The sequence below is a fragment of the Panicum hallii genome, chromosome 8, assembly GCF_002211085.1.
Source record: "Panicum hallii strain FIL2 chromosome 8, PHallii_v3.1, whole genome shotgun sequence".
In the NCBI taxonomy this organism is placed as follows: Eukaryota; Viridiplantae; Streptophyta; class Magnoliopsida; order Poales; family Poaceae; genus Panicum; species Panicum hallii.
Window position 1 is genome coordinate 13,494,035 of NC_038049.1, and position 18,827 is coordinate 13,512,861.

At 47.8% G+C, this 18,827-nt stretch overlaps 1 protein-coding gene across 1 annotated transcript; it reads left to right on the forward strand.

The window, feature by feature from the left end:
• The first annotated feature begins 1,425 nt into the window (after nt 1–1,425).
• Nucleotides 1,426–1,983, forward strand: LOC112903617. The gene has a single exon (XM_025972861.1). It carries the CDS (start codon nt 1,426–1,428, stop codon nt 1,981–1,983), a length of 558 nt encoding a protein of 185 aa, XP_025828646.1.
• Nucleotides 1,984–18,827: the final 16,844 nt, after the last annotated feature.

Genomic DNA, 18,827 nt, shown 5'->3' on the forward strand with positions numbered 1-18,827 from the left:
CCCACCGGCGAGAGATGACAGGCAACACGAGGAGCCGGGAGGCTGCCGGGACGGCTGGTGGGCCCCGGTCCCTTGATCAACGGCCCAGAACCTGGCACACACCTTGGCTTGATGAAGTACCTGGCGTGCCACCTGACCTATACCCGATCAGGAAGGTGATGAAGATGTCACTTTCGCTTTTCCTGCATACACATACACAATAAAACATCAACCCGAGCCGTGCTCGGCTCTAGGTCCTCCCAGAATCGACTGCAAGTAGCCGATAGCACCTTTATTAGGTCAAAATACCCATAATTACATGAATATGTATAATAGAGAAGAACGCTCGCCCTATACCTAACTAGCTAATCTGATCCACGCCGGTACGCTTCTCACCATACAAACGGAACATCTTACGCGTGGCTGAGCCTAACATGTGTGATCAATGAACAAAGCGTCCATCTAATCAGAGGCTTAAGACCCGATAGGAAGTCGATTCCCGGAACAGTCCCTTCTTAGGCTACCGCAAAGCACCAATCACACAGCCGGAACATTCAACTCGTTTGAAAGGCCTATTTGTATGGATATTGAGCCAAACCTCCGTAATACGCAGGCCTACCGTAACAGATCAAATCTACTAGATAAATACAGGGCAAGGTGCTGTGCTTTACACAGCCAGATGTATAAGCACAGCTAATCGCTTCTGAAACAACTCAACAGATTAAAATTATCACGATACATTACTGCAGAATCATAAACGAAAGGACAACTAGCATTACTCGCCATAAAAAACGCTTCAGCACGAGCAATACCAAAATAGTAGATCAGAGCTACGCCGCCCTGATCATGCTAGGCATGATCAGGGCGGCACGGCAATTACCTGGTGAAAAACCCTAGAACAGGGGTGGCGGTGCGCCGTGAATTGTAGGAGATTGATTCTTCTTTCTTTCTGTTTGCACGATACATATTTATAGTCCAAGGACTTAACCCTAACTGATTACGAGTTATCTCTAACCTTACTGTTTAAACTAACCCTACTGGATACGAGGCCCCTTTGGGCCCTTCTCTTCCTGCACAGGGCCGTTTCCACAACCTGTCACGATACTTTGTTGCAGCCCACATTGCTTTCGGCCCACCTCCTATTCTGGTCAAATTATGGCGCTAACACCTGCCCCCCTGGTTTTGGAAATAATAATTTCAAAACCATTTTCCTCTGACTTGCCTCTTCAACTTCCACCATTTGTACGGGTTCGTACCGCTTCCCCTGCCATCGGACGCGCCGCCTCGACTTCTGCGCTCGGCCTTTCAGATGCGCCTCTTCAGCTTCTTTCCTGAAATCCGATACCGCGCCTCTTCACCTTCCATCCTCGCTCTATAAAATGATGCCGGCGGTTCATCTTCCCTCCTGCATTCTGCTTGCACCGCCATACCTTCTTTTCCTCAACCATGGCTTCTCATTCCTCCGTCGCCTCCAACACTTCACCGTCCTCCGACATTACCCCTTCCTCCTTCGGGTACCTCTCATCCTCCGTTTCTTCGCCCATATCGATCTCCTCCGACCCCGAAAGCTCCTCTGAAGCGGCGCCAAAGCCCAATCTGATGGCGTCGTACGATGCCCTCGCTCCTCTGCATTGGGACGCAGAGGAATGGGACTTCAGCATTTGGTCAGAAGACGATGCATCTCTGACCAGCGATGAGGACCTCCAGGTCCTCCTCGAGGACGCCCTGGATGAAGTCGAGGAGGACTCCTGGGACAGCGGCTTCTCCTCCTCCGTAGAGGACACCGAAGATCTCTCCACCGACGAGGACTCGGTGGCAGGAGGGTTCCTGCGCGGAGGATCATCGACCTCGGCAGGCAGTGAAGACACCAGCTACGACGCTGGTTCGAGCAGTGATGATGATGACGACGACAGCACCAGCGGCGGCAGCAGCGGCAACGACGGCAGCTCCAGCTCATCTCCCCAGTCTAAGCGTCGCAAGATCCTAGGGACCCACTGGTGGTAGTTCGTAGGGTTTTAATCCACTAGGCATAGAGCCGGTAATCCGGCTTTCATTTTGAAGTGTTCTGATCGACTTCCTTTTGTATCGACCCTTGTATAAAGAACTTTTCTTAGCCAACTGAAATTTCGCACCTTCTACTTTATGAAGATCCGATGGCATCGCATCGGACTTCTTCTTTCATCTTGACCCGGACCCGATCCTTACGTGGAGCCCGATTTTGCCAAAGACTCGAGTACTTTGCAGACTCTGTTGTCGAGTAGTACTTGATAAAGGGACCTAGTCATATTTTGCAAAAATTATCCCTTACTACTACTTCCCCTGAGCCCAAACCAAGGTGAGGGTTACATCTCTAGGATCGATGGCTCCACATCGGCTACTCAATCTTCGAGCCTTAATCCTGCCTCTATTCTCCCTTAAAGTACTCGATCTTGTCAGCTTCCAGCCTGATGTACTACACCGGCTTTACTACTCATCTTCCCACATGCTTGGGAAGTATCTCTTGAGGTGCTGACCATTAACTGCTACCGGGAACTTGACACCATCTAGTTCCTCAAGCATATATGCATTCCCCGGTAGAACTTGATCAATCCTATAGGGCCCGTGCCAATTTGGAGACCATTTACCATAAGTTGCATCTTTCGTTCCCAATGGTAACACCGCTTCCCACACCAAGTCCCCCACATGGAATTCCTTAGGTCTAACTTTCTTGTTGTATGCACGGGCTACCTTGGCCTTATTTTCTTTGATCCTCTCCAGCGACCACAGCCTGAGTTTTGTCAGATCCTCCACATTGTCATTCATCAATGCAGCGTACTCTCCAATAGTCAGATCATCCTGGAACTCTATTCACCTTGACCTAGCCGTAATTTCCCATGGCAATACGGCTTCTTGTCCATATACCAGATTATATGGTGAAGTTTTTATCGCTCCGTGACATGAAATACGATAAGCCCATAATGCCTCTGATAATACTTCATGCCATCGCCTCGGGTGCTCATCAATCTTTCTTTTAATCAGCTTGATCAGGCTTTGGTTGGATGCCTCGGCTTGGCCATTTGCTTGTGCATAATATGGAGATGACCTGATCAACTTGATTCCCATACTAGCAGCAAATCTTCTGAACTCATCTGATATAAAGACTGAACCTCCATCCGTTGTAATGGTCTGTGGGATCCCAAACCTATGAATGACATGTTCTTTGACGAAATTGACAACATCTCTTGATGTTACTAACTTCATAGGAACAGCTTCTACCCACTTAGTAAAATAATCCGTGATGGCCAAAATGAACTGATGGCCCTTACTCGATGGGGGGTTAATCTTGCCGATCATGTCCATACCCCAGCCTCTGAACGACCAAGGTTTGATGATAGGGTTCATTACTGATGCTGGTACCATCTATATTTTCCCGAACCTTTGGCATGCTTGGCATCCTCTGTAGTACTTAAAGCAGTCTTCCAGCATTGTTGGCCAATAATACCCTGTTCGTCTAATCAGCCATTTCATCTTATGGGCGGATTGATGAGTGCCACAAGTACCTTCGTGTACTTCATGCAAAAGCCGATTGGATTCGACCGGCCCTAAACACCTGAGCAACAGCCCCTCCATTGTCCTATAAAACAACTCGTTTCCTACGAGGGCATACCTCATTGCCTTGTATCGTATCTTCCTGGGTGCCCCCTGAGCCGGATCCTTCAAGTAATTGAAGATATCGGCTCTCCAATCGCCCTGGTCCAAGAAGTGCACCTGGGAATCAACTTCTTCGTCCGTGATCTTGTACCCCGAAGCCTGTTGTGCCAGATCGTTAGCTTCGGCGTTCTGTGCCCTTGGGATCCAATAGAAATTAATGTACTTAAACTGGGCCATCAACTCCTGGCACTGTACCCACAACGGGAATAACACCTCGCTGTCACATCTATAATCCTCGGTGAGCTGAGAAACCACCAGCTTGGAATCCCCGAAGATTTCGAATGCTTCGGCACCAGCTTCGAGTAGCAATTCCATACCCTTGTGAACGGCTTTATATTCGGCTAGATTGTTTGTGCAAGGGGTCGGCAATCTGAATGAGAAGGAATACATTGCCCCCCGAGGCGAGACGAGCAAGATGCCGATACCGGAGCCATCTCCACAGACTAATCCATCGAAATACATGGCCCAAGCCTTAACAGACAGCACTGCCATGTTAGTGTTGATTCTTTCCGCAATAAGATCCGCCAGTGCCTGCCCTTTGACCGCTTTCGCGGGCTGATACCTGATGTCGAACTCTGATAACGCAAACATCCATTTCCCGAGCCGGCCTTTTAACACAGGGGCCGACAGCATATGCTTGATAACATCTGACTTACAGATGACGATTGCTTCGGCGGATAGCAGAATATGGCGGAGCTTTGTACACGTAAAGAACAAACACAGGCATAACTTTTCTATCTCTGGGTACCTGGTTTCCGCATCCATCATCCTTCTGCTGAGGTAGAACACAACCCTTTCTCTGCCGTCGTGCAATTGTACTACGACCGAAGCAATAGACTTGTTGCTAACTGACAAATATATGTAAAAGGGCTTACCCTGCTGAGGTGGCACCAATACAGGCGGTGCAGACAAATATTCCTTGATCTCATCGAACGCCTGCTGCTGTGATGCCCCCCAGCGAAATTCTTCATTGGCCTTGATCTTCAACAGTTCCATGAATGGCTCAAGCCGCCCTGATAAGTTTGAAATAAATCTTCTAATGAAATTAATCTTGCCAATAAGTTGCTGGAGTTCCTTCTTCGTAGTGGGTGGCACCATTGTTTTTACAGCTTCTTGGCTCTTCAGGCCGATCTCAATTCCTCGTTCATGCACTAAGAACCCAAGGAACTGACCGGCCGAAACTCCGAAGGCACATTTCTTCGGATTCATCCTGAGACCGAACTTCCTGGTTCGTTCTAAAACTTGTCGCAAATCTTTCAAATGATTCTCGACTGATTTTGACTTTACTACCACATCATCGATATAGATCTCGACTAGTTTGCCAATTAAATCGTGGAAGATGTAATTCATAGCCCTCTGATACGTGGCGCCAGCGTTTTTCAACCCGAAAGTCATTACCAGGTACTCGAATAATCCCACCGCGCCTGGGACTCTGAATGCAGTTTTGTGGATGTCCTCCGAGGCCATAAAAATCTGGTTGTAACCCGCGTTGCCGTCCATGAAGCTCAACATCTTGTGCCCTGCGGCCGCGTTGATCAGTGTTTCGGCCACAGGCATAGGGTACTCATCCTTTGGCGTTGCTCTATTAAGGTCTCTGAAGTCCACGCAGACACGCCATCGGCCGTCCTTCTTCTGCACAGGTACCACACTGGAAATCCATTCAGCGTACCTGCACGGCCTGATGAAGCCTGCTTCTAACATCTTCTCAACTTCTTTCTTGACTTCCTTGAGAACCTCGTCTTTCATCTGTCGAGCTCGCTGCTGGAACGGACGAAACCCTGGCTTGAGAGGGAGCCGATGTTCAGCGATACTTCTATCCAACCCGGGCATCTCTGTATAATCCCAAGCAAAGCAATCCGGGTATTCCTTAAGCAATGTTACCATCGGCTCGCCTAGTTCTGGGCTCAATGTCTTGCTGATAAAGGTCGGTCGCAGCTTATCCCCAGGACCAATATCGACTTTTTCCAACTCATCTGCAGACGTAAACCCGTATCCTAACTTCCCATCGTCTTCTAAATCAATATTGTAAACAGACAAAGGGTATGGTGGAAAAGGATTTGGCCGATCGCACGGATTGGCCAACGTGGTATGATTTCGTAGCCTTTTGTGGGAATAGACTTCTCCATCTTCATTACAGCAGATCATGAACGGAAACGCATCCTTGTCTAAATTTTGGGGCCGATCGCGGGGATCGGCCTTTTGCTCTAATTTCCTTATATCTAGTCCATAAGGCCGGTGGATAAGACCAGCCTTACTCCGTTTTTTGTAGCCTCTATGCGGTCGCAGCCCTCCAAACTGATTCCTGAAATAGGCTCCTGATCTTCTGCATCCCATATACTCATGGCGGCGTGCGAAATTTCTGCAGAATCATCCGCATAGACCACCTCCACTTCATCTCCGTCCCACTGAATCAAACACTGGTGCATTGTGGAAGGGATGCAACAGTTGGCATGAATCCAATCCCTTCCCAGTAAAACAGAATATGAGCTCTTGCTATCGACGACAAAAAAAGAAGTAGGCACCGTCTTGTTCCCCACCGTCAATTCTACGCTCAAAACTCCTTGCGCCTCAGATGTTTGCCCATTGAAGTCGCTCAGTGTGATATTTGTTTTGATTAGATCCCCAACTGAATGACCCAACCGACATAGCATGGAGTAAGGCATGATGTTAACTGCTGCACCAGTGTCGACCAACATTTTGCTAACTGGTCGCCCGTTGATGTAGCCCTTCAGGTATAGTGCTTTGAGATGCCTGTAGCTCCTTTCCTGGGGCTTTTCAAATATAACAGGGCGCGGCCCTAAGTCCAACTGGGCCACGGGTAGTTCTCTTCGACTTGGTGCATGGAATTCTTCGGGCAGAACAAACACCATATGCACATCAGCCGATGTTTTAGCATCGGCTTCTGCTTTCCTGGGGCGCCATACTCTTCTAGAGGTGCGTGTCTCCTCAGTCTGATTGTGACGAACCTTCTCCGCCAGGTCCGGCCGTGCCTTCCGCAGCGTCTCTAGATACTGTCTTCGGCTTCTTCTAGGCTGCGCAGCCGTTGCACCCTTCTTTTCTAAGATCGACTAAGTCCATCACGACACCAACAATGTCGATGGCACCTATCCTCCTCTTCAGGAACACTGTTTCCTTGTGGAGATTTGACTTGGTCCTGACGAGATTGGATCGGTCCCAGACGTCAGAACACCGAACTTTCTCCCTCTCGTGCCCGAGGTTTGCACTCTGGGTAGTCCTCCATAGTGGGAAGTCGATTCATACCGGAATCCCAGCAATACCTGAAGAACGGGCAATGCCAGTGGTCTTGAGTATCTTCCCGTCTCCTCAGTTTCTTCCCAGTGCGATTCTCATATTCTTCTTCAACTGATTCGTGACGGAGTCGTTGCTGATATTGGTACTCGTATTTCCTTAACAAATGAGAAGAGACTGGTCGCTGGTTTCTGATATGTCTGACTTGTTCCTCTGTGATATAGCCTCTTTTTCCCTTCTGGGGCCGATTGCCAGAATCAGCCTCTGCTTCCCTCTTTTCCGTTCGACTACGAGGTGCATGGCCTGCCATATTGATGTCGAACGTGAAATCCAATTGTCGGCGGGTGGATCGGTCATACCCTTCTACCATGTTAACATTTGGAAAGGGCTGGGTGTCAACCTTCATGGCATATTGTCCTAAAATTAACCGGCCTTGTTCTATAGCCGATTGAATCTGTCTCCGGAGCTCCTTACAATCTCCGGTACCATGGGTGAAGGAGTTGTGCCACTTGCAAAATGCTCGGCCTTGCAACTCCTGGGCCATTGGAAGCTTGTGTCCTTCAGGGAACTTTAGCTGTTTTTCTTTCAACAACAAGTCGAATATTTGTTCTACTTTGGTTACATCGAAGTCGAACCCCTTCGAGGGCCCCTGTGACTTCACCCATCTGCACGGCACAGGCTTTGCCCCCCGTGTCCACTCCACGACTGCGATTTCTTGGTCATCACCGGAGTCATCTGAATCTTCTGCATCAATCATTGCGACTTGACGTTTGAACTTATCTTGGTAGACTTCCGGATGACGCTGCTCATATGCTGTCATCTTTTGCACCATGTGAGCCAGAGAGGTAAACTCTAGCTGAAAAGCCAAATCTCTAACCGGCCTAGCCAATCCCAATGAAGCCAACTCGACCGCCTCCTTTTCTGAAATTCTAGTCGAGTAGCACCTATTCTTTACCTCCCTGAAGCGTTGCACGTATTCTGCCACTGTTTCTCCACGCTTCTGGCGGATCTGAGCCAGATCAGCAATCCCAGCTTCAGCAGCTTCTGAATAATATTGTATGTGAAACTGTTCTTCCAGCTACTTCCATGTCCTGATAGTATCGGGACCCAATGACGTGTGCCACCCGAAGGCTGGCCCCGTGAGAGATTGCGAGAAGAACCTTACTCGCATTGGATCTGATACTGAAATCATCCCTAACTGGGCCAAGTATCGGCTTACATGCTCTATTGAGCTAGCACCATCTGCCCCGCTGAATTTAGAGAATTCAGGAAGCCGATACTTGGGAGGTAAGGGAATTAGGTCGTATTCACTTGGATACGGCTTTGTGTAGCCGATCGCTCGCCTTCTTGGCAAAATCCCAAACTGATCTCTTAGTATCGTCGTGATTTGATCCACAGTTTGCATTCCAGGGGCCGAGTGCGCATTGCCATGACTCGGCCCTGTAGCATAAGTAGCTAGCCATGCTTGTTTGTCTGCATCGACTACATTCTCCCCAGAAGTCCTCTGTATAAGCTGCCCTGATACGTTGCCATCTGGTATGTATGCACAGACATAACCGTGTGGAATTCCTTTGGGAGGCTCGCTGAAGAACTGATGATCTGCAGGATCGCCTCCTACTTTGTACACAACATACGCTGGAGACTTTTGTGGCTCTGGGGTCGCGAGAGCAAAAGGTATTGGCGGCCTAGCTTGGTGGGATGCTTCTCCCCTATGTCCTCCCAAAGCAGGTCCTGCTGGAGAGTACTGGTGTTTCATAATTTCCTGAACAACGCGAACCGAGACTCGCTCCAAAGTATTCACCAAACTCTCAGAATGACGGTGCAGGGAGTGAGCCACCATGTAGTTGACTTCTTGACGGAGAGCCCTTCTCCGTTCCTCAAAAGGAGTAGACAGATCCACCTCGTCCAATGCCCCCTCGGGCGAGAATCCCTTCCATCTGATGCCATGATGTCGAGTCCTTTTAAAAGAGCCAATAAGGTCGGCTTCGAAGAGTTCTTTCAACTCATCGTACTTCTGCTTATGTTCTTCAGAAACCTCCTCGTAGGTGATCGGGTTGCCGCTCGGCATCTTTGGCACTTAAAGTAGCCAAAGATGAGGGTTGAAGTAGTCGCAACCGAAGTGGTCGATGAAGGTTGTTGAAGCAGGCGGTGACTGGCGAAACGGTCACAGTTGATGAAGTAGTCGATGAAGAGCATTAATGTAGTCGAACAGATGGTCCCACAAGGCGTGCCAGAATGTGTTGTCGATCAAATCCCACCGGCGAGAGATGACAGGCAACACGAGGAGCCGGGAGGCTGCCGGGACGGCTGGTGGGCCCCGGTCCCTCGATCAACGGCCCAGAACCTGGCACACGCCTTGGCTTGATGAAGTACCTGGCATGCCACCTGACCTATACCCGATCAGGAAGGTGATGAAGATGTCACTTTCGCTTTTCCTGCATACACATACACAATAAAACATCAACCCGAGCCGTGCTCGGCTCTAGGTCCTCCCAGAATCGACTGCAAGTAGCCGATAGCACCTTTATTAGGTCAAAATACCCATAATTACATGAATATGTATAATAGAGAAGAACGCTCGCCCTATACCTGACTAGCTAATCTGATCCACGCCGGTACGATTCTCACCATACAAACGGAACATCTTACGCGTGGCTGAGCCTAACATGTGTGATCAATGAACAAAGCGTCCATCTAATCAGAGGCCTAAGACCCGACAGGAAGTCGATTCCCGGAACAGTCCCTTCTTAGGCTACCGCAAAGCACCAATCACACAGCCGGAACATTCAACTCGTTTGAAAGGCCTATTTGTATGGATATTGAGCCAAACCTCCGTAATACACAGGCCTACCGTAACAGATCAAATCTACTAGATAAATACAGGGCAAGGTGCTGTGCTTTACACAGCCAGATGTATAAGCACAGCTAATCGCTTCTGAAACAACTCAACAGATTAAAATTATCACGATACATTACTGCAGAATCATAAACGAAAGGACAACTAGCATTACTCGCCATAAAAAACGCTTCAGCACGAGCAATACCAAAATAGTAGATCAGAGCTACGCCGCCCTGATCATGCTAGGCATGATCAGGGCGGCACGGCAATTACCTGGTGAAAAACCCTAGAACAGGGGTGGCGGTGCGCCGTGAATTGTAGGAGATTGATTCTTCTTTCTTTCTGTTTGCACGATACATATTTATAGTCCAAGGACTTAACCCTAACTGATTACGAGTTATCTCTAACCTTACTGTTTAAACTAACCCTACTGGATACGAGGCCCCTTTGGGCCCTTCTCTTCCTGCACAGGGCCGTTTCCACAACCTGTCACGATACTTTGTTGCAGCCCACATTGCTTTCGGCCCACCTCCTATTCTGGTCAAATTATGGCGCTAACACGGCCGCAGTCAGCAGAAAGAAGACCCGACGAAGGGGTGCTTGGACCAAGGTATCATAGCGGAGTACCCTCTAAACACGCTAGCTAACCCTCTGCGTGAATCTCTAATTCGCCTAGAGGTTCGGGGGCTACACCCACTGGGTGCGCTCGCACGCACCCACGTGAGTCAAGCGGAGGGAGATCTCTTAACGGTCGCATCAATTAGGATGCAAGGGCGAGCATGCCAGCTGAACCCTCTGTGAGAATCTCTGATTCACCTAGAGGCTCGGGGGCTACACCCAGTGGGTGCGCTTGCGTGCACCCACATGAGCCTGGCAGGAAGAGAACACACCCAAACCACGTTAACCCAAATGCAAGGCTGGGAACGCATTTGGCCCGGCACAACAGACGATGCCCGGGTAAAGTGAAGCCACCGCCCGGCTCTTAAAAGCCACGCAAGGGCTCAGGGGCTTCTGACGGGGGCGAACATCATGGATCCCCGAAAGTACGTTCTTTAGGGAGCTAATCACGGATTAGCCCTCCCAAACTGTGCAGCTCGGTCTGATCGGGCAGCTACGTGGCCGTGGACAGCCCATTGGCTGAAGGAACCTCGACGGCCTAGCATCAGGCCCAGACGCAGGGCATGAGGCGCCTCGCTCGACCCCAGGGGTGCAGGCTCGGCCTCATCCGACCCCAGTGGGAAGGGTTGCGCCTCGCCCGACCCTGAGGGCGCGGGCTCAGCCTCTCAGGAACGTGGGACCCTCAGGGTCCTGTGGGAGTGAAGGCTCACATGAGAGGTCAAGCCTCTAACATGAGAACAGGTGAGGGCACGCCTCGACGTGACCCCCCAAGGTGACAGGCCATCACGGCGAGCCCCCATCGCCCGTTGTGCCGGGGTTTAAGCAGCAAAACGCACCGAGGCCTCACACTGCCCGTCTGGTCGGAGCACACGTCGCCCACCAGACACGTCGGGGGCTCATACCGCCCATCCTATTGAGGCGCACATCGCACATCACGTCAGGGAGCACATAGGGACACCCCCGTCATCATCTATCGGGTCAATGGGGCCCACATAAAGGGAAGCAGAGCAGCGGGATCCCGGCGACCCCCCCCCCCCCCTCTTTTTATTCCTTCTCTCTCTCATGTATTCAACCCCTGCCCCTTGGCTTATAAAAGGGAAGGGGAGGACCCCCATAGGGGGGACCGAACTCTGAGAGATGGAGGCACTCGCATAGCACCTTGCCACTAGAGACTTGGGAACCCGTTCCCTCTCTCGACCGTTTGTAACCCCTACTGCAAACCAGTGTAAAAACACGAGCAGCTCGAACTGGACGTAGGCACATTTTGCTCGAACCAGTATAAACCTTTGTGTCTTCCTTGCACACCATCCGAGCCAGATACACAAGCACAAATTTACTAGTCGGCGGTTTGAAACATCACCACTAAACATGGACAATTCATTGGTAAAGGTTATGATAGCGAAGGTTTGTTCCCCTTTTCCCTTGTAGAATTTTGTAAAAAGTCAGTGAACCATATTTGCGGTGGTGTTAATGATGATGCGAGTGTTTTGGCATTCTTGTTTATGTCACATTAATTTTGGTTTCATGGCCCAGCTTTCCAGCATGTGTTTAATTTTGAGTTTCACCATTACCAAAGGTTCTAAGTGCCATAGTTGTGTGCAATCGAAGTAACCTCGAAAACCTCACAAGTTGGCTGAGGAGAGGAACCTAGCACCTCTAGAACTTGTACATTCTGATATCTGTGAAGGTGTGTTGACAAAAGGTGGAAAGAAATATTTCATGATGTTGATTGATGATGCTACTAGATTTTGATATGTTTATTTGTTGCAAACTAAGGATGAAGCATTGGACTACTTTAAAATCTATAAACCCGAAGTTGAAAATCAATTAGAAAGAAAGATCAAACGTCTAAGGTCTGATCGTGGTGGTCAGTATTTTTTCAAAGTTTTTGATGAATTCTGTGAGAAACATGGTGTTATTCATGAGGACGCCTCCCTATTTGCCCGAATCAAACGGGATTGCTGAGAGGAAAAATCGCACCTTGACTGTCTTGATTAACGCCATGTTAGACACTGCTGGTTTATCTAAGGCATGGTGGGGGGAGGCTTTGTTGACTTCATAGCATGTCCTGAATAGAGTTCCAAACAAGAATAAATATCAAACACCATATGATATGTGGATTGGAAGAAAATCATCGCTTTCTTATCTATGCACTTGGGATGCTTGGCGAATGTCAATGTACCCATTCCAAAGAAACGCAAGTTGGGGCCTAAGATAGTGGATTGCATCTTTATGGGATATGCTCAGTGGAGCATTGCTTATAGATTTTTAGTAGTTAAATCTGAGGTACCTGATATGCATGTTGATACTATAATAGAATCTCATGATGCAACATTTTTCGAGAATATGATTCATATCAAAGATATGCATAGCACTTGTAGATTTTCTACTGAGGTAACTCCTAAATGAGATAACTCCTGAATCTATTACACCTATTGATTCTTCTGAGCATTCTGTTGAGAATGAGGAAATCCTTGAGAAGGATGACAGTGAAGCTCCTAGGAGGAGTAAGAGATAGAGGGTTGCAAAATCCTTTGGTGATGATTTAACCGTGTACCTTGTGGATGATACTCCCACGTCTATTGTAGAGGCATACGCATCTCCTGATGCAGATGATTGGAATGAAGCTGTTCATAATGAGATGGACTCGATTCTGTCCGATGAGACTTGGGAATTAACGGAACAACCCTATGGTTGCAAATCAATTGGTTGTATGGGGGTATTCAAGAAGAAGCTTAGGCCTAATGGTACTATTGAGAAGTACAAGACTCGGCTTGTGGCCAAAGATTACACACAAAAGGAAGGAGAAGACTTCTTTGACACATACTCACTCATTGCTACCTTCACATACCTGAGTATTCTTACTGGCAGCATGTGAGGATGGATGGTTTGAAATTGCTACAGTGGTGGCGTGGTCACATATGGTTGTCGATGGTTCCTCTATTTTGATGCAGACTGCAGCGGAGGAATGTACTTTGACCACACCAACTCAGGCGAGTGGTACTCATACCTCGTGTGTGAGGACCATGTTCCTTGGAGGTATGATCCGTTGGCACAATGCTGTAGGTTTGGAGATGCAAAGTACATCTCTTTTCGTGCATGCGAGCAAGTGCCAATCGAAGTGGAGCAGCAAAAGTCTAGAAAGGAAGAGGAGCATTCCTCTTGCTTGTATGCACACAGGAGCTGCTAGAGCGAAGCTACGCAAAGCTGGGAGTGGATGAGGATTATGACAAGGCTTTCCAAGCGCGCGCGAGAGCAAGGCTGGGTGGAGCCAGGCAGCGAAATATTTTCTCCTGACATATAATACCATAGCTTGAAGGTACGTACACATGGTGGCCTTTGATTCGTGTAGAGCTTGCTGGCTCACTCTCACTCTCTTCCGCTCTCCTTTTTTTATTTTTTATTTTTTTCTCTTTTTTATTCTCTCTCTCTCGCTTTTCTTTTTTTCTTTCCCTTTTTTCTTTGTCTCCTTTTTTTCTCCCTTCTTTATTTTGGCAAGACAAAACCAACACCATCCTTGGTATGGATGGATCCTGTTGCGAGGTGCTCACCAATCTTTCCCCACACTTGGACTTTTTTTGTCTCACGACATCAAAAATCAAGTGTGCAATGTCGGTGTCTCCTTAAGAGTGTGTTCCATCAACAAGGAGTACCAAGTGTGTAGTTGTTGTAGCTATCATATTCTCGGGCATCGTATGCCCTTCGTTCTTTTTAATCTCAACCTGAAATGGTTAGCGACCAAAAATACCCGAAGGTGCATACAATCCTAAAAACATGTACTTGCTCTTATTATTTTAAAAGAAGGGTTTATATAAAAAAAGTATATGTTTTTATGATAATTCGGGCTATCTCCTAGCAGTGCTTCATTTATGGTCACAAGCTCGACCATGGGGGCTTCATCCTGCAGCTATCAATGATAATGTAGTTCCCACCTTCACCACCATTCGTTGATTGTGCTTAAGCTGCAAGATTAGTGCCACAGTGCATCCACAAAATTTACAATGCTTATAATAAACATATGCATCTACAACCATCCTTCTAAACGTTTTGCTAGAGAGGGCCTTAAGGTGGTTGTAGCCCTTGAAAGCATTCGCGGTGCAAAGCGTGGCTGACTCTGGAGGGGTGCTATGCCCATACGGGCATGGTGGTGGTGTTTCAAGGATAAAGCTGCCATGCTCATCTACATAATCCTTTGCTTCGGACTCCAGAGTCAATGCCTCACTGGATTCCATGGCCCAAGGGTTCTCTGTCTCAAGAGGTTCATCATGGAAGATCATGGTTGTATCCCGATCATGATCGAGAACAACATAATGTAGGCTAGTGGGAAGAGGCTCAAACTCGTCGAGGATGATGAGGGTCACTCGCCTTCACAAAGGTGAAAGGTTTCTCCCAAGTCGTAATGTTTGGGGTGGGCAAACTCTGCGACCTCGAAGAAAGGCTCAAAGGATAAGAATGGAAATACATGCATCATCTTCTTGAGCGGGTTTTGCTTGGGAAAAGTCTTCGCCAAAGGATTTTCTAAGCAAGGTGTGGCAGAAGTTGTTTTCCTTAGCTTTTTATAGAGGCTCCCTAGAGGTGCATGATGAAGGTTTTCTAGAGGGTAGCCTATGAGGAGATCAGAATCGAGGATATCAAAGATGTGAAAGTCTAGGTTGACATCGATTTTGTCTATTGTGATTAGCACGGCACTTGCAACCCCCCGTTATTCAAGGATGTGTCCCAACGGACAACTTTTAAAGAGCTTGCCGGATGGCTTTAGAGGAACTCTACCCAAAAGAGTGTATGTCAAGTGACATGGCATGATATTGCCCTCCATGATGGGGATAAGTTGGGCTTCCACGGGGATTCCCCTTATGGAACATGGAATGATCGCGGAGGGTGAACTAATCTAAATTGCTTCAGAAAAGTGTATCATTCTGTTCGTCCGTTCCTCCCTCATGTCCTTCATGAGAAATGTTTTATTTGGAGGATCGGGAGGAGAAGCATTGATTGGTGGTTCCTTCTTGGCAGAGATGATTCGAGGTATTCCAAAGATTTTCAAAAGGGTCATCATCAAACTGGAAAGCGAACTCCGAAGGTTGAATTTCTTCTTGCTCAGTGTTCGTGGTTCGGGAGAGGGCTCAACAGACTGTCCTTTGGATGTGGAGAGTAAAGGCTCGGATTTGTCTGTTGAGGGACTCTAATGGCTCGACTTGAGTTCCTCTCTGCGGGGTCGTTATGATTTGTACGGGAGGAAAAGTTTTCTAAGAGGCCATCTAGGAATTTCCTTCCTTCCGTCGAAGTTTTATGAGCAAACGACCTTCCTACGGTGATGTCGAGATCTAGGGCAACGTCCATGTCTAAACATGAGCAAAAGATGTATAATGATACATCATCGGGTATAGACAAGTTTGGGCGAGATGCCAAAAGGCGTAAGAATAAAGGGACAAAAGAATAAAGGTGAAATAAAGGATACATGGGCAAACTAGATTCGAAGACAACTACAGCAACCGTTCCCTGGCAACAGCGTTAAAAATGCTTGTTGGTATTTGTTAACATTCATGAATAAAATCTGCAAGTACACGGATATACCATTGTAGCACTTCACCTGGAGAGTATTCAGGGTATTGTATATTCCTCAGGGAACGTAGATGTAATGGTCTTCTAGCTAATTTACCTAAGGAAAATAAAGAAGATAGGATGGTCCTGGTTATGTGGTTGTCTAAGGATAGAGACTCTCAGGAAAGATAAGCTTAGCTATTACTCGTTTGCTTCGGGCACCAGCTTACACCTGATCTGCCAAGCATATCCGGCTATTAGCTCTACGCCCAACCCGAACGTGAGGGACTACAAGGGACGGATAGGGCTATCACCATTGCCGCCTACCCCGACATACCATGGGAAAGGGTAGTAAATAAAGAAAACTTTAAGCATAGATACTACGTCTACGCTATCGATTACAGGATGCCGACACTCAAGTGCCACAAGGTATCCTTTGCATGAGAGCCTTGTCTCGCATGGAGTCATGTTCCCTCACTGGCATGGTTGCAATCTTGCGTGGCACCTTCAACTTGAATAATAAAGCCATCTGCATGTCGGACCATGAGGCCTTTGGTTTCCTCAACCACTGTAACTGCAACTTTATGGACACGATCTACCTGAGCTCATCGGACATCCCCTTCAGTGCTGCAGCCAAGGCTGCCAAGCACCCCCAACACGCTGCTTTTGCATCATTCCTCATGGCACTATCCCTTGCTAAGCGCAACAACCTGAGTCGGTTACTTGCTCAACCTGGTAGGATCTCTGATGCTGATTGGGACAGGATAAACACGATCCTCCGAGAGGAATCAGCATGCAACTCAGTGCCTTTTTCATCGCAAATGGAGATGGAGGCTCCCTCCAGCCTGTCCCCATTTGTATATCACAGGGTAGGTATCCAATCACCCTACCCAGGTGGTGGTTCTCACAGGGGGTATCCACATTCACCAAAGAGATGGTGGCCCCGTTCACCTTATCATCATCACCGGAGATGTCCCCATCCGCCACACCAGAGAAGTCATCAATCGCCTCGCCGCTGGCACCAGAGATGTCGCTATTTCCCTCACCAGGGATGTCCACAAAGGCATCGGAGTTCAAGGACAAGTTGACTTCTGTTTGCACTGAGCTGAATAAAGTGCTCCCCGAATACTGTTGCAAGCATCCTTGGGTAATGAACTCCCCCCCATCCCCTAAACCTCCCTTTACCTAGAATCTGTTCTAGCTTTCTGCTCTCTGTTCCCATGCCCTGCTCTTCCCTGTGCTCTCTAATTTTTCAATCTTGTACGTATGTGCCCCGTGGTACCCCTTTGCAGCTTGGTACATTTTGCTTATTAGTGCTCGACGATTACTGGTCTCTGTGATTGTTGGTTACCTGTTAGTGCTTCGTGCCGTTAATATGTTATAGTTAGATTATAGAGTACGTAGTTATTCTTAGTGAGTGAGTTATTTGTGATATGCTTCTGTGCTGCTCTAGTAGTTTATGAATTAGTTATTTGTGAATACCACTGTACTGCTCGATTAGTATACTTAAGACTTCATTTGTGATACCATGCTGGGCTCTGTTAGTTATTTCTCATACTAATGTGTTTCTAACAGGCTGCTTAAGTATTCTCAACCTATGCCCTTATTGCAGGAACCAAGTTACAAGCTTGACATTGTTTGCGAGTTATGGAATCTTCCAGATCCTTTTGCCACCCAAATTTGTACCATGTTAACCTTTTGGTGAGCATAGATGAAGATGAAGCGAACGATTCCCGGGAGCGCAAACTCTTCTTTGCGGAATTCTGGGGGCCATATTTTTCTCCGGATGTTCGTCCAGCTGCAGCCATGTATCCATTTACTTTGTAGAGTAAATTAGTTTCTTGGCTTAGTTTCTTGGTTCCTTTTTTATTGAACTTGCTTATCTGGTCTTAAAACGATTTAACGTTGTTAAAAGCAACGTGAAATGACTCTTTTACCCCTAGCGCCAAATGAGATTTGAGATTTGCAATTAAAAGATCTAAACAGAAGGCAATGGAGAAGTCAAATCTAATTTATGTTTTTTCAAAAACAAATCCTATTTATGTTGTTCTAAAATATTCGTGGTCTTACAAATAGAGGGGAAAAAGATCTGGACAGTTTATAGCTAGCGTGCATCAGATTCCAGAGGTGTCAAGACGAGCGACTTTCAGAGGGGCCCTCCGCACCATTACCAGTGCCTTTCGCGATGGCTCACCGTGGCCCGGCTCGTTCAGGGAAGCCTCCCCGGGCTCGCCACCACCGGCACCGGCCAACCTCGTGCGCCGTGTCGGACGAGCACGAACTTTCCCCGGCCACCACCGGAGCCTGGCTCATACTTGGCAAATGCGTCGGCATCTGGCTCTCCTCACGGCGGCGGCTCTGCTTGTGCCGGCGGTGCTCGACTTATACACATTTCCGGCAGGGCGAGTGAGCTCCGTCAGCCAGGCAGCTGACGCGGGTGCGTGTCGACACCCCTTCGCTCGCCACACCACGGTGCTGGTCCAGAGCTCCATCAGGTGAAAGGAGGGCCTCACATCGTACTACGCCACTTCACTTTGTGCTAGTGCACCCGGAACCTGGGGGTACTTGCGACTCATGACTAGGGCTCAAAATTTCATCGCATCAGAATATTAATGCACGCAGAGTAAAAGAGTCATTTCGTGTTTCTTTTAACACCGTTAGCTTGTCAAATTAACGGAAGGGTCAAGAACCAAAACGAAATTCATTTTTAGGTCAAATAAGCAAGTTAAAGGAACTAAGAAACTAAACCGAACTTTTGTTAGGACCAATAAACTAATTTACTCTACTTTGAATGTACAAGTGAGCCCTTGTTACTTATACTGAAAAGCTTCAGAGCAATATACATGTTAATATCACGGGAGCATCACAGTAGGAAAAGCAAAAACACGGTGAAACACCCACTACAACACAGTTT

What these genes read in the sequence shown, in the direction of transcription:
- LOC112903617 (XM_025972861.1), top strand. Translation starts at nt 1,426, where the DNA reads ATGGCTTCTCATTCCTCCGTCGCCTCCAACACTTCACCGTCCTCCGAC.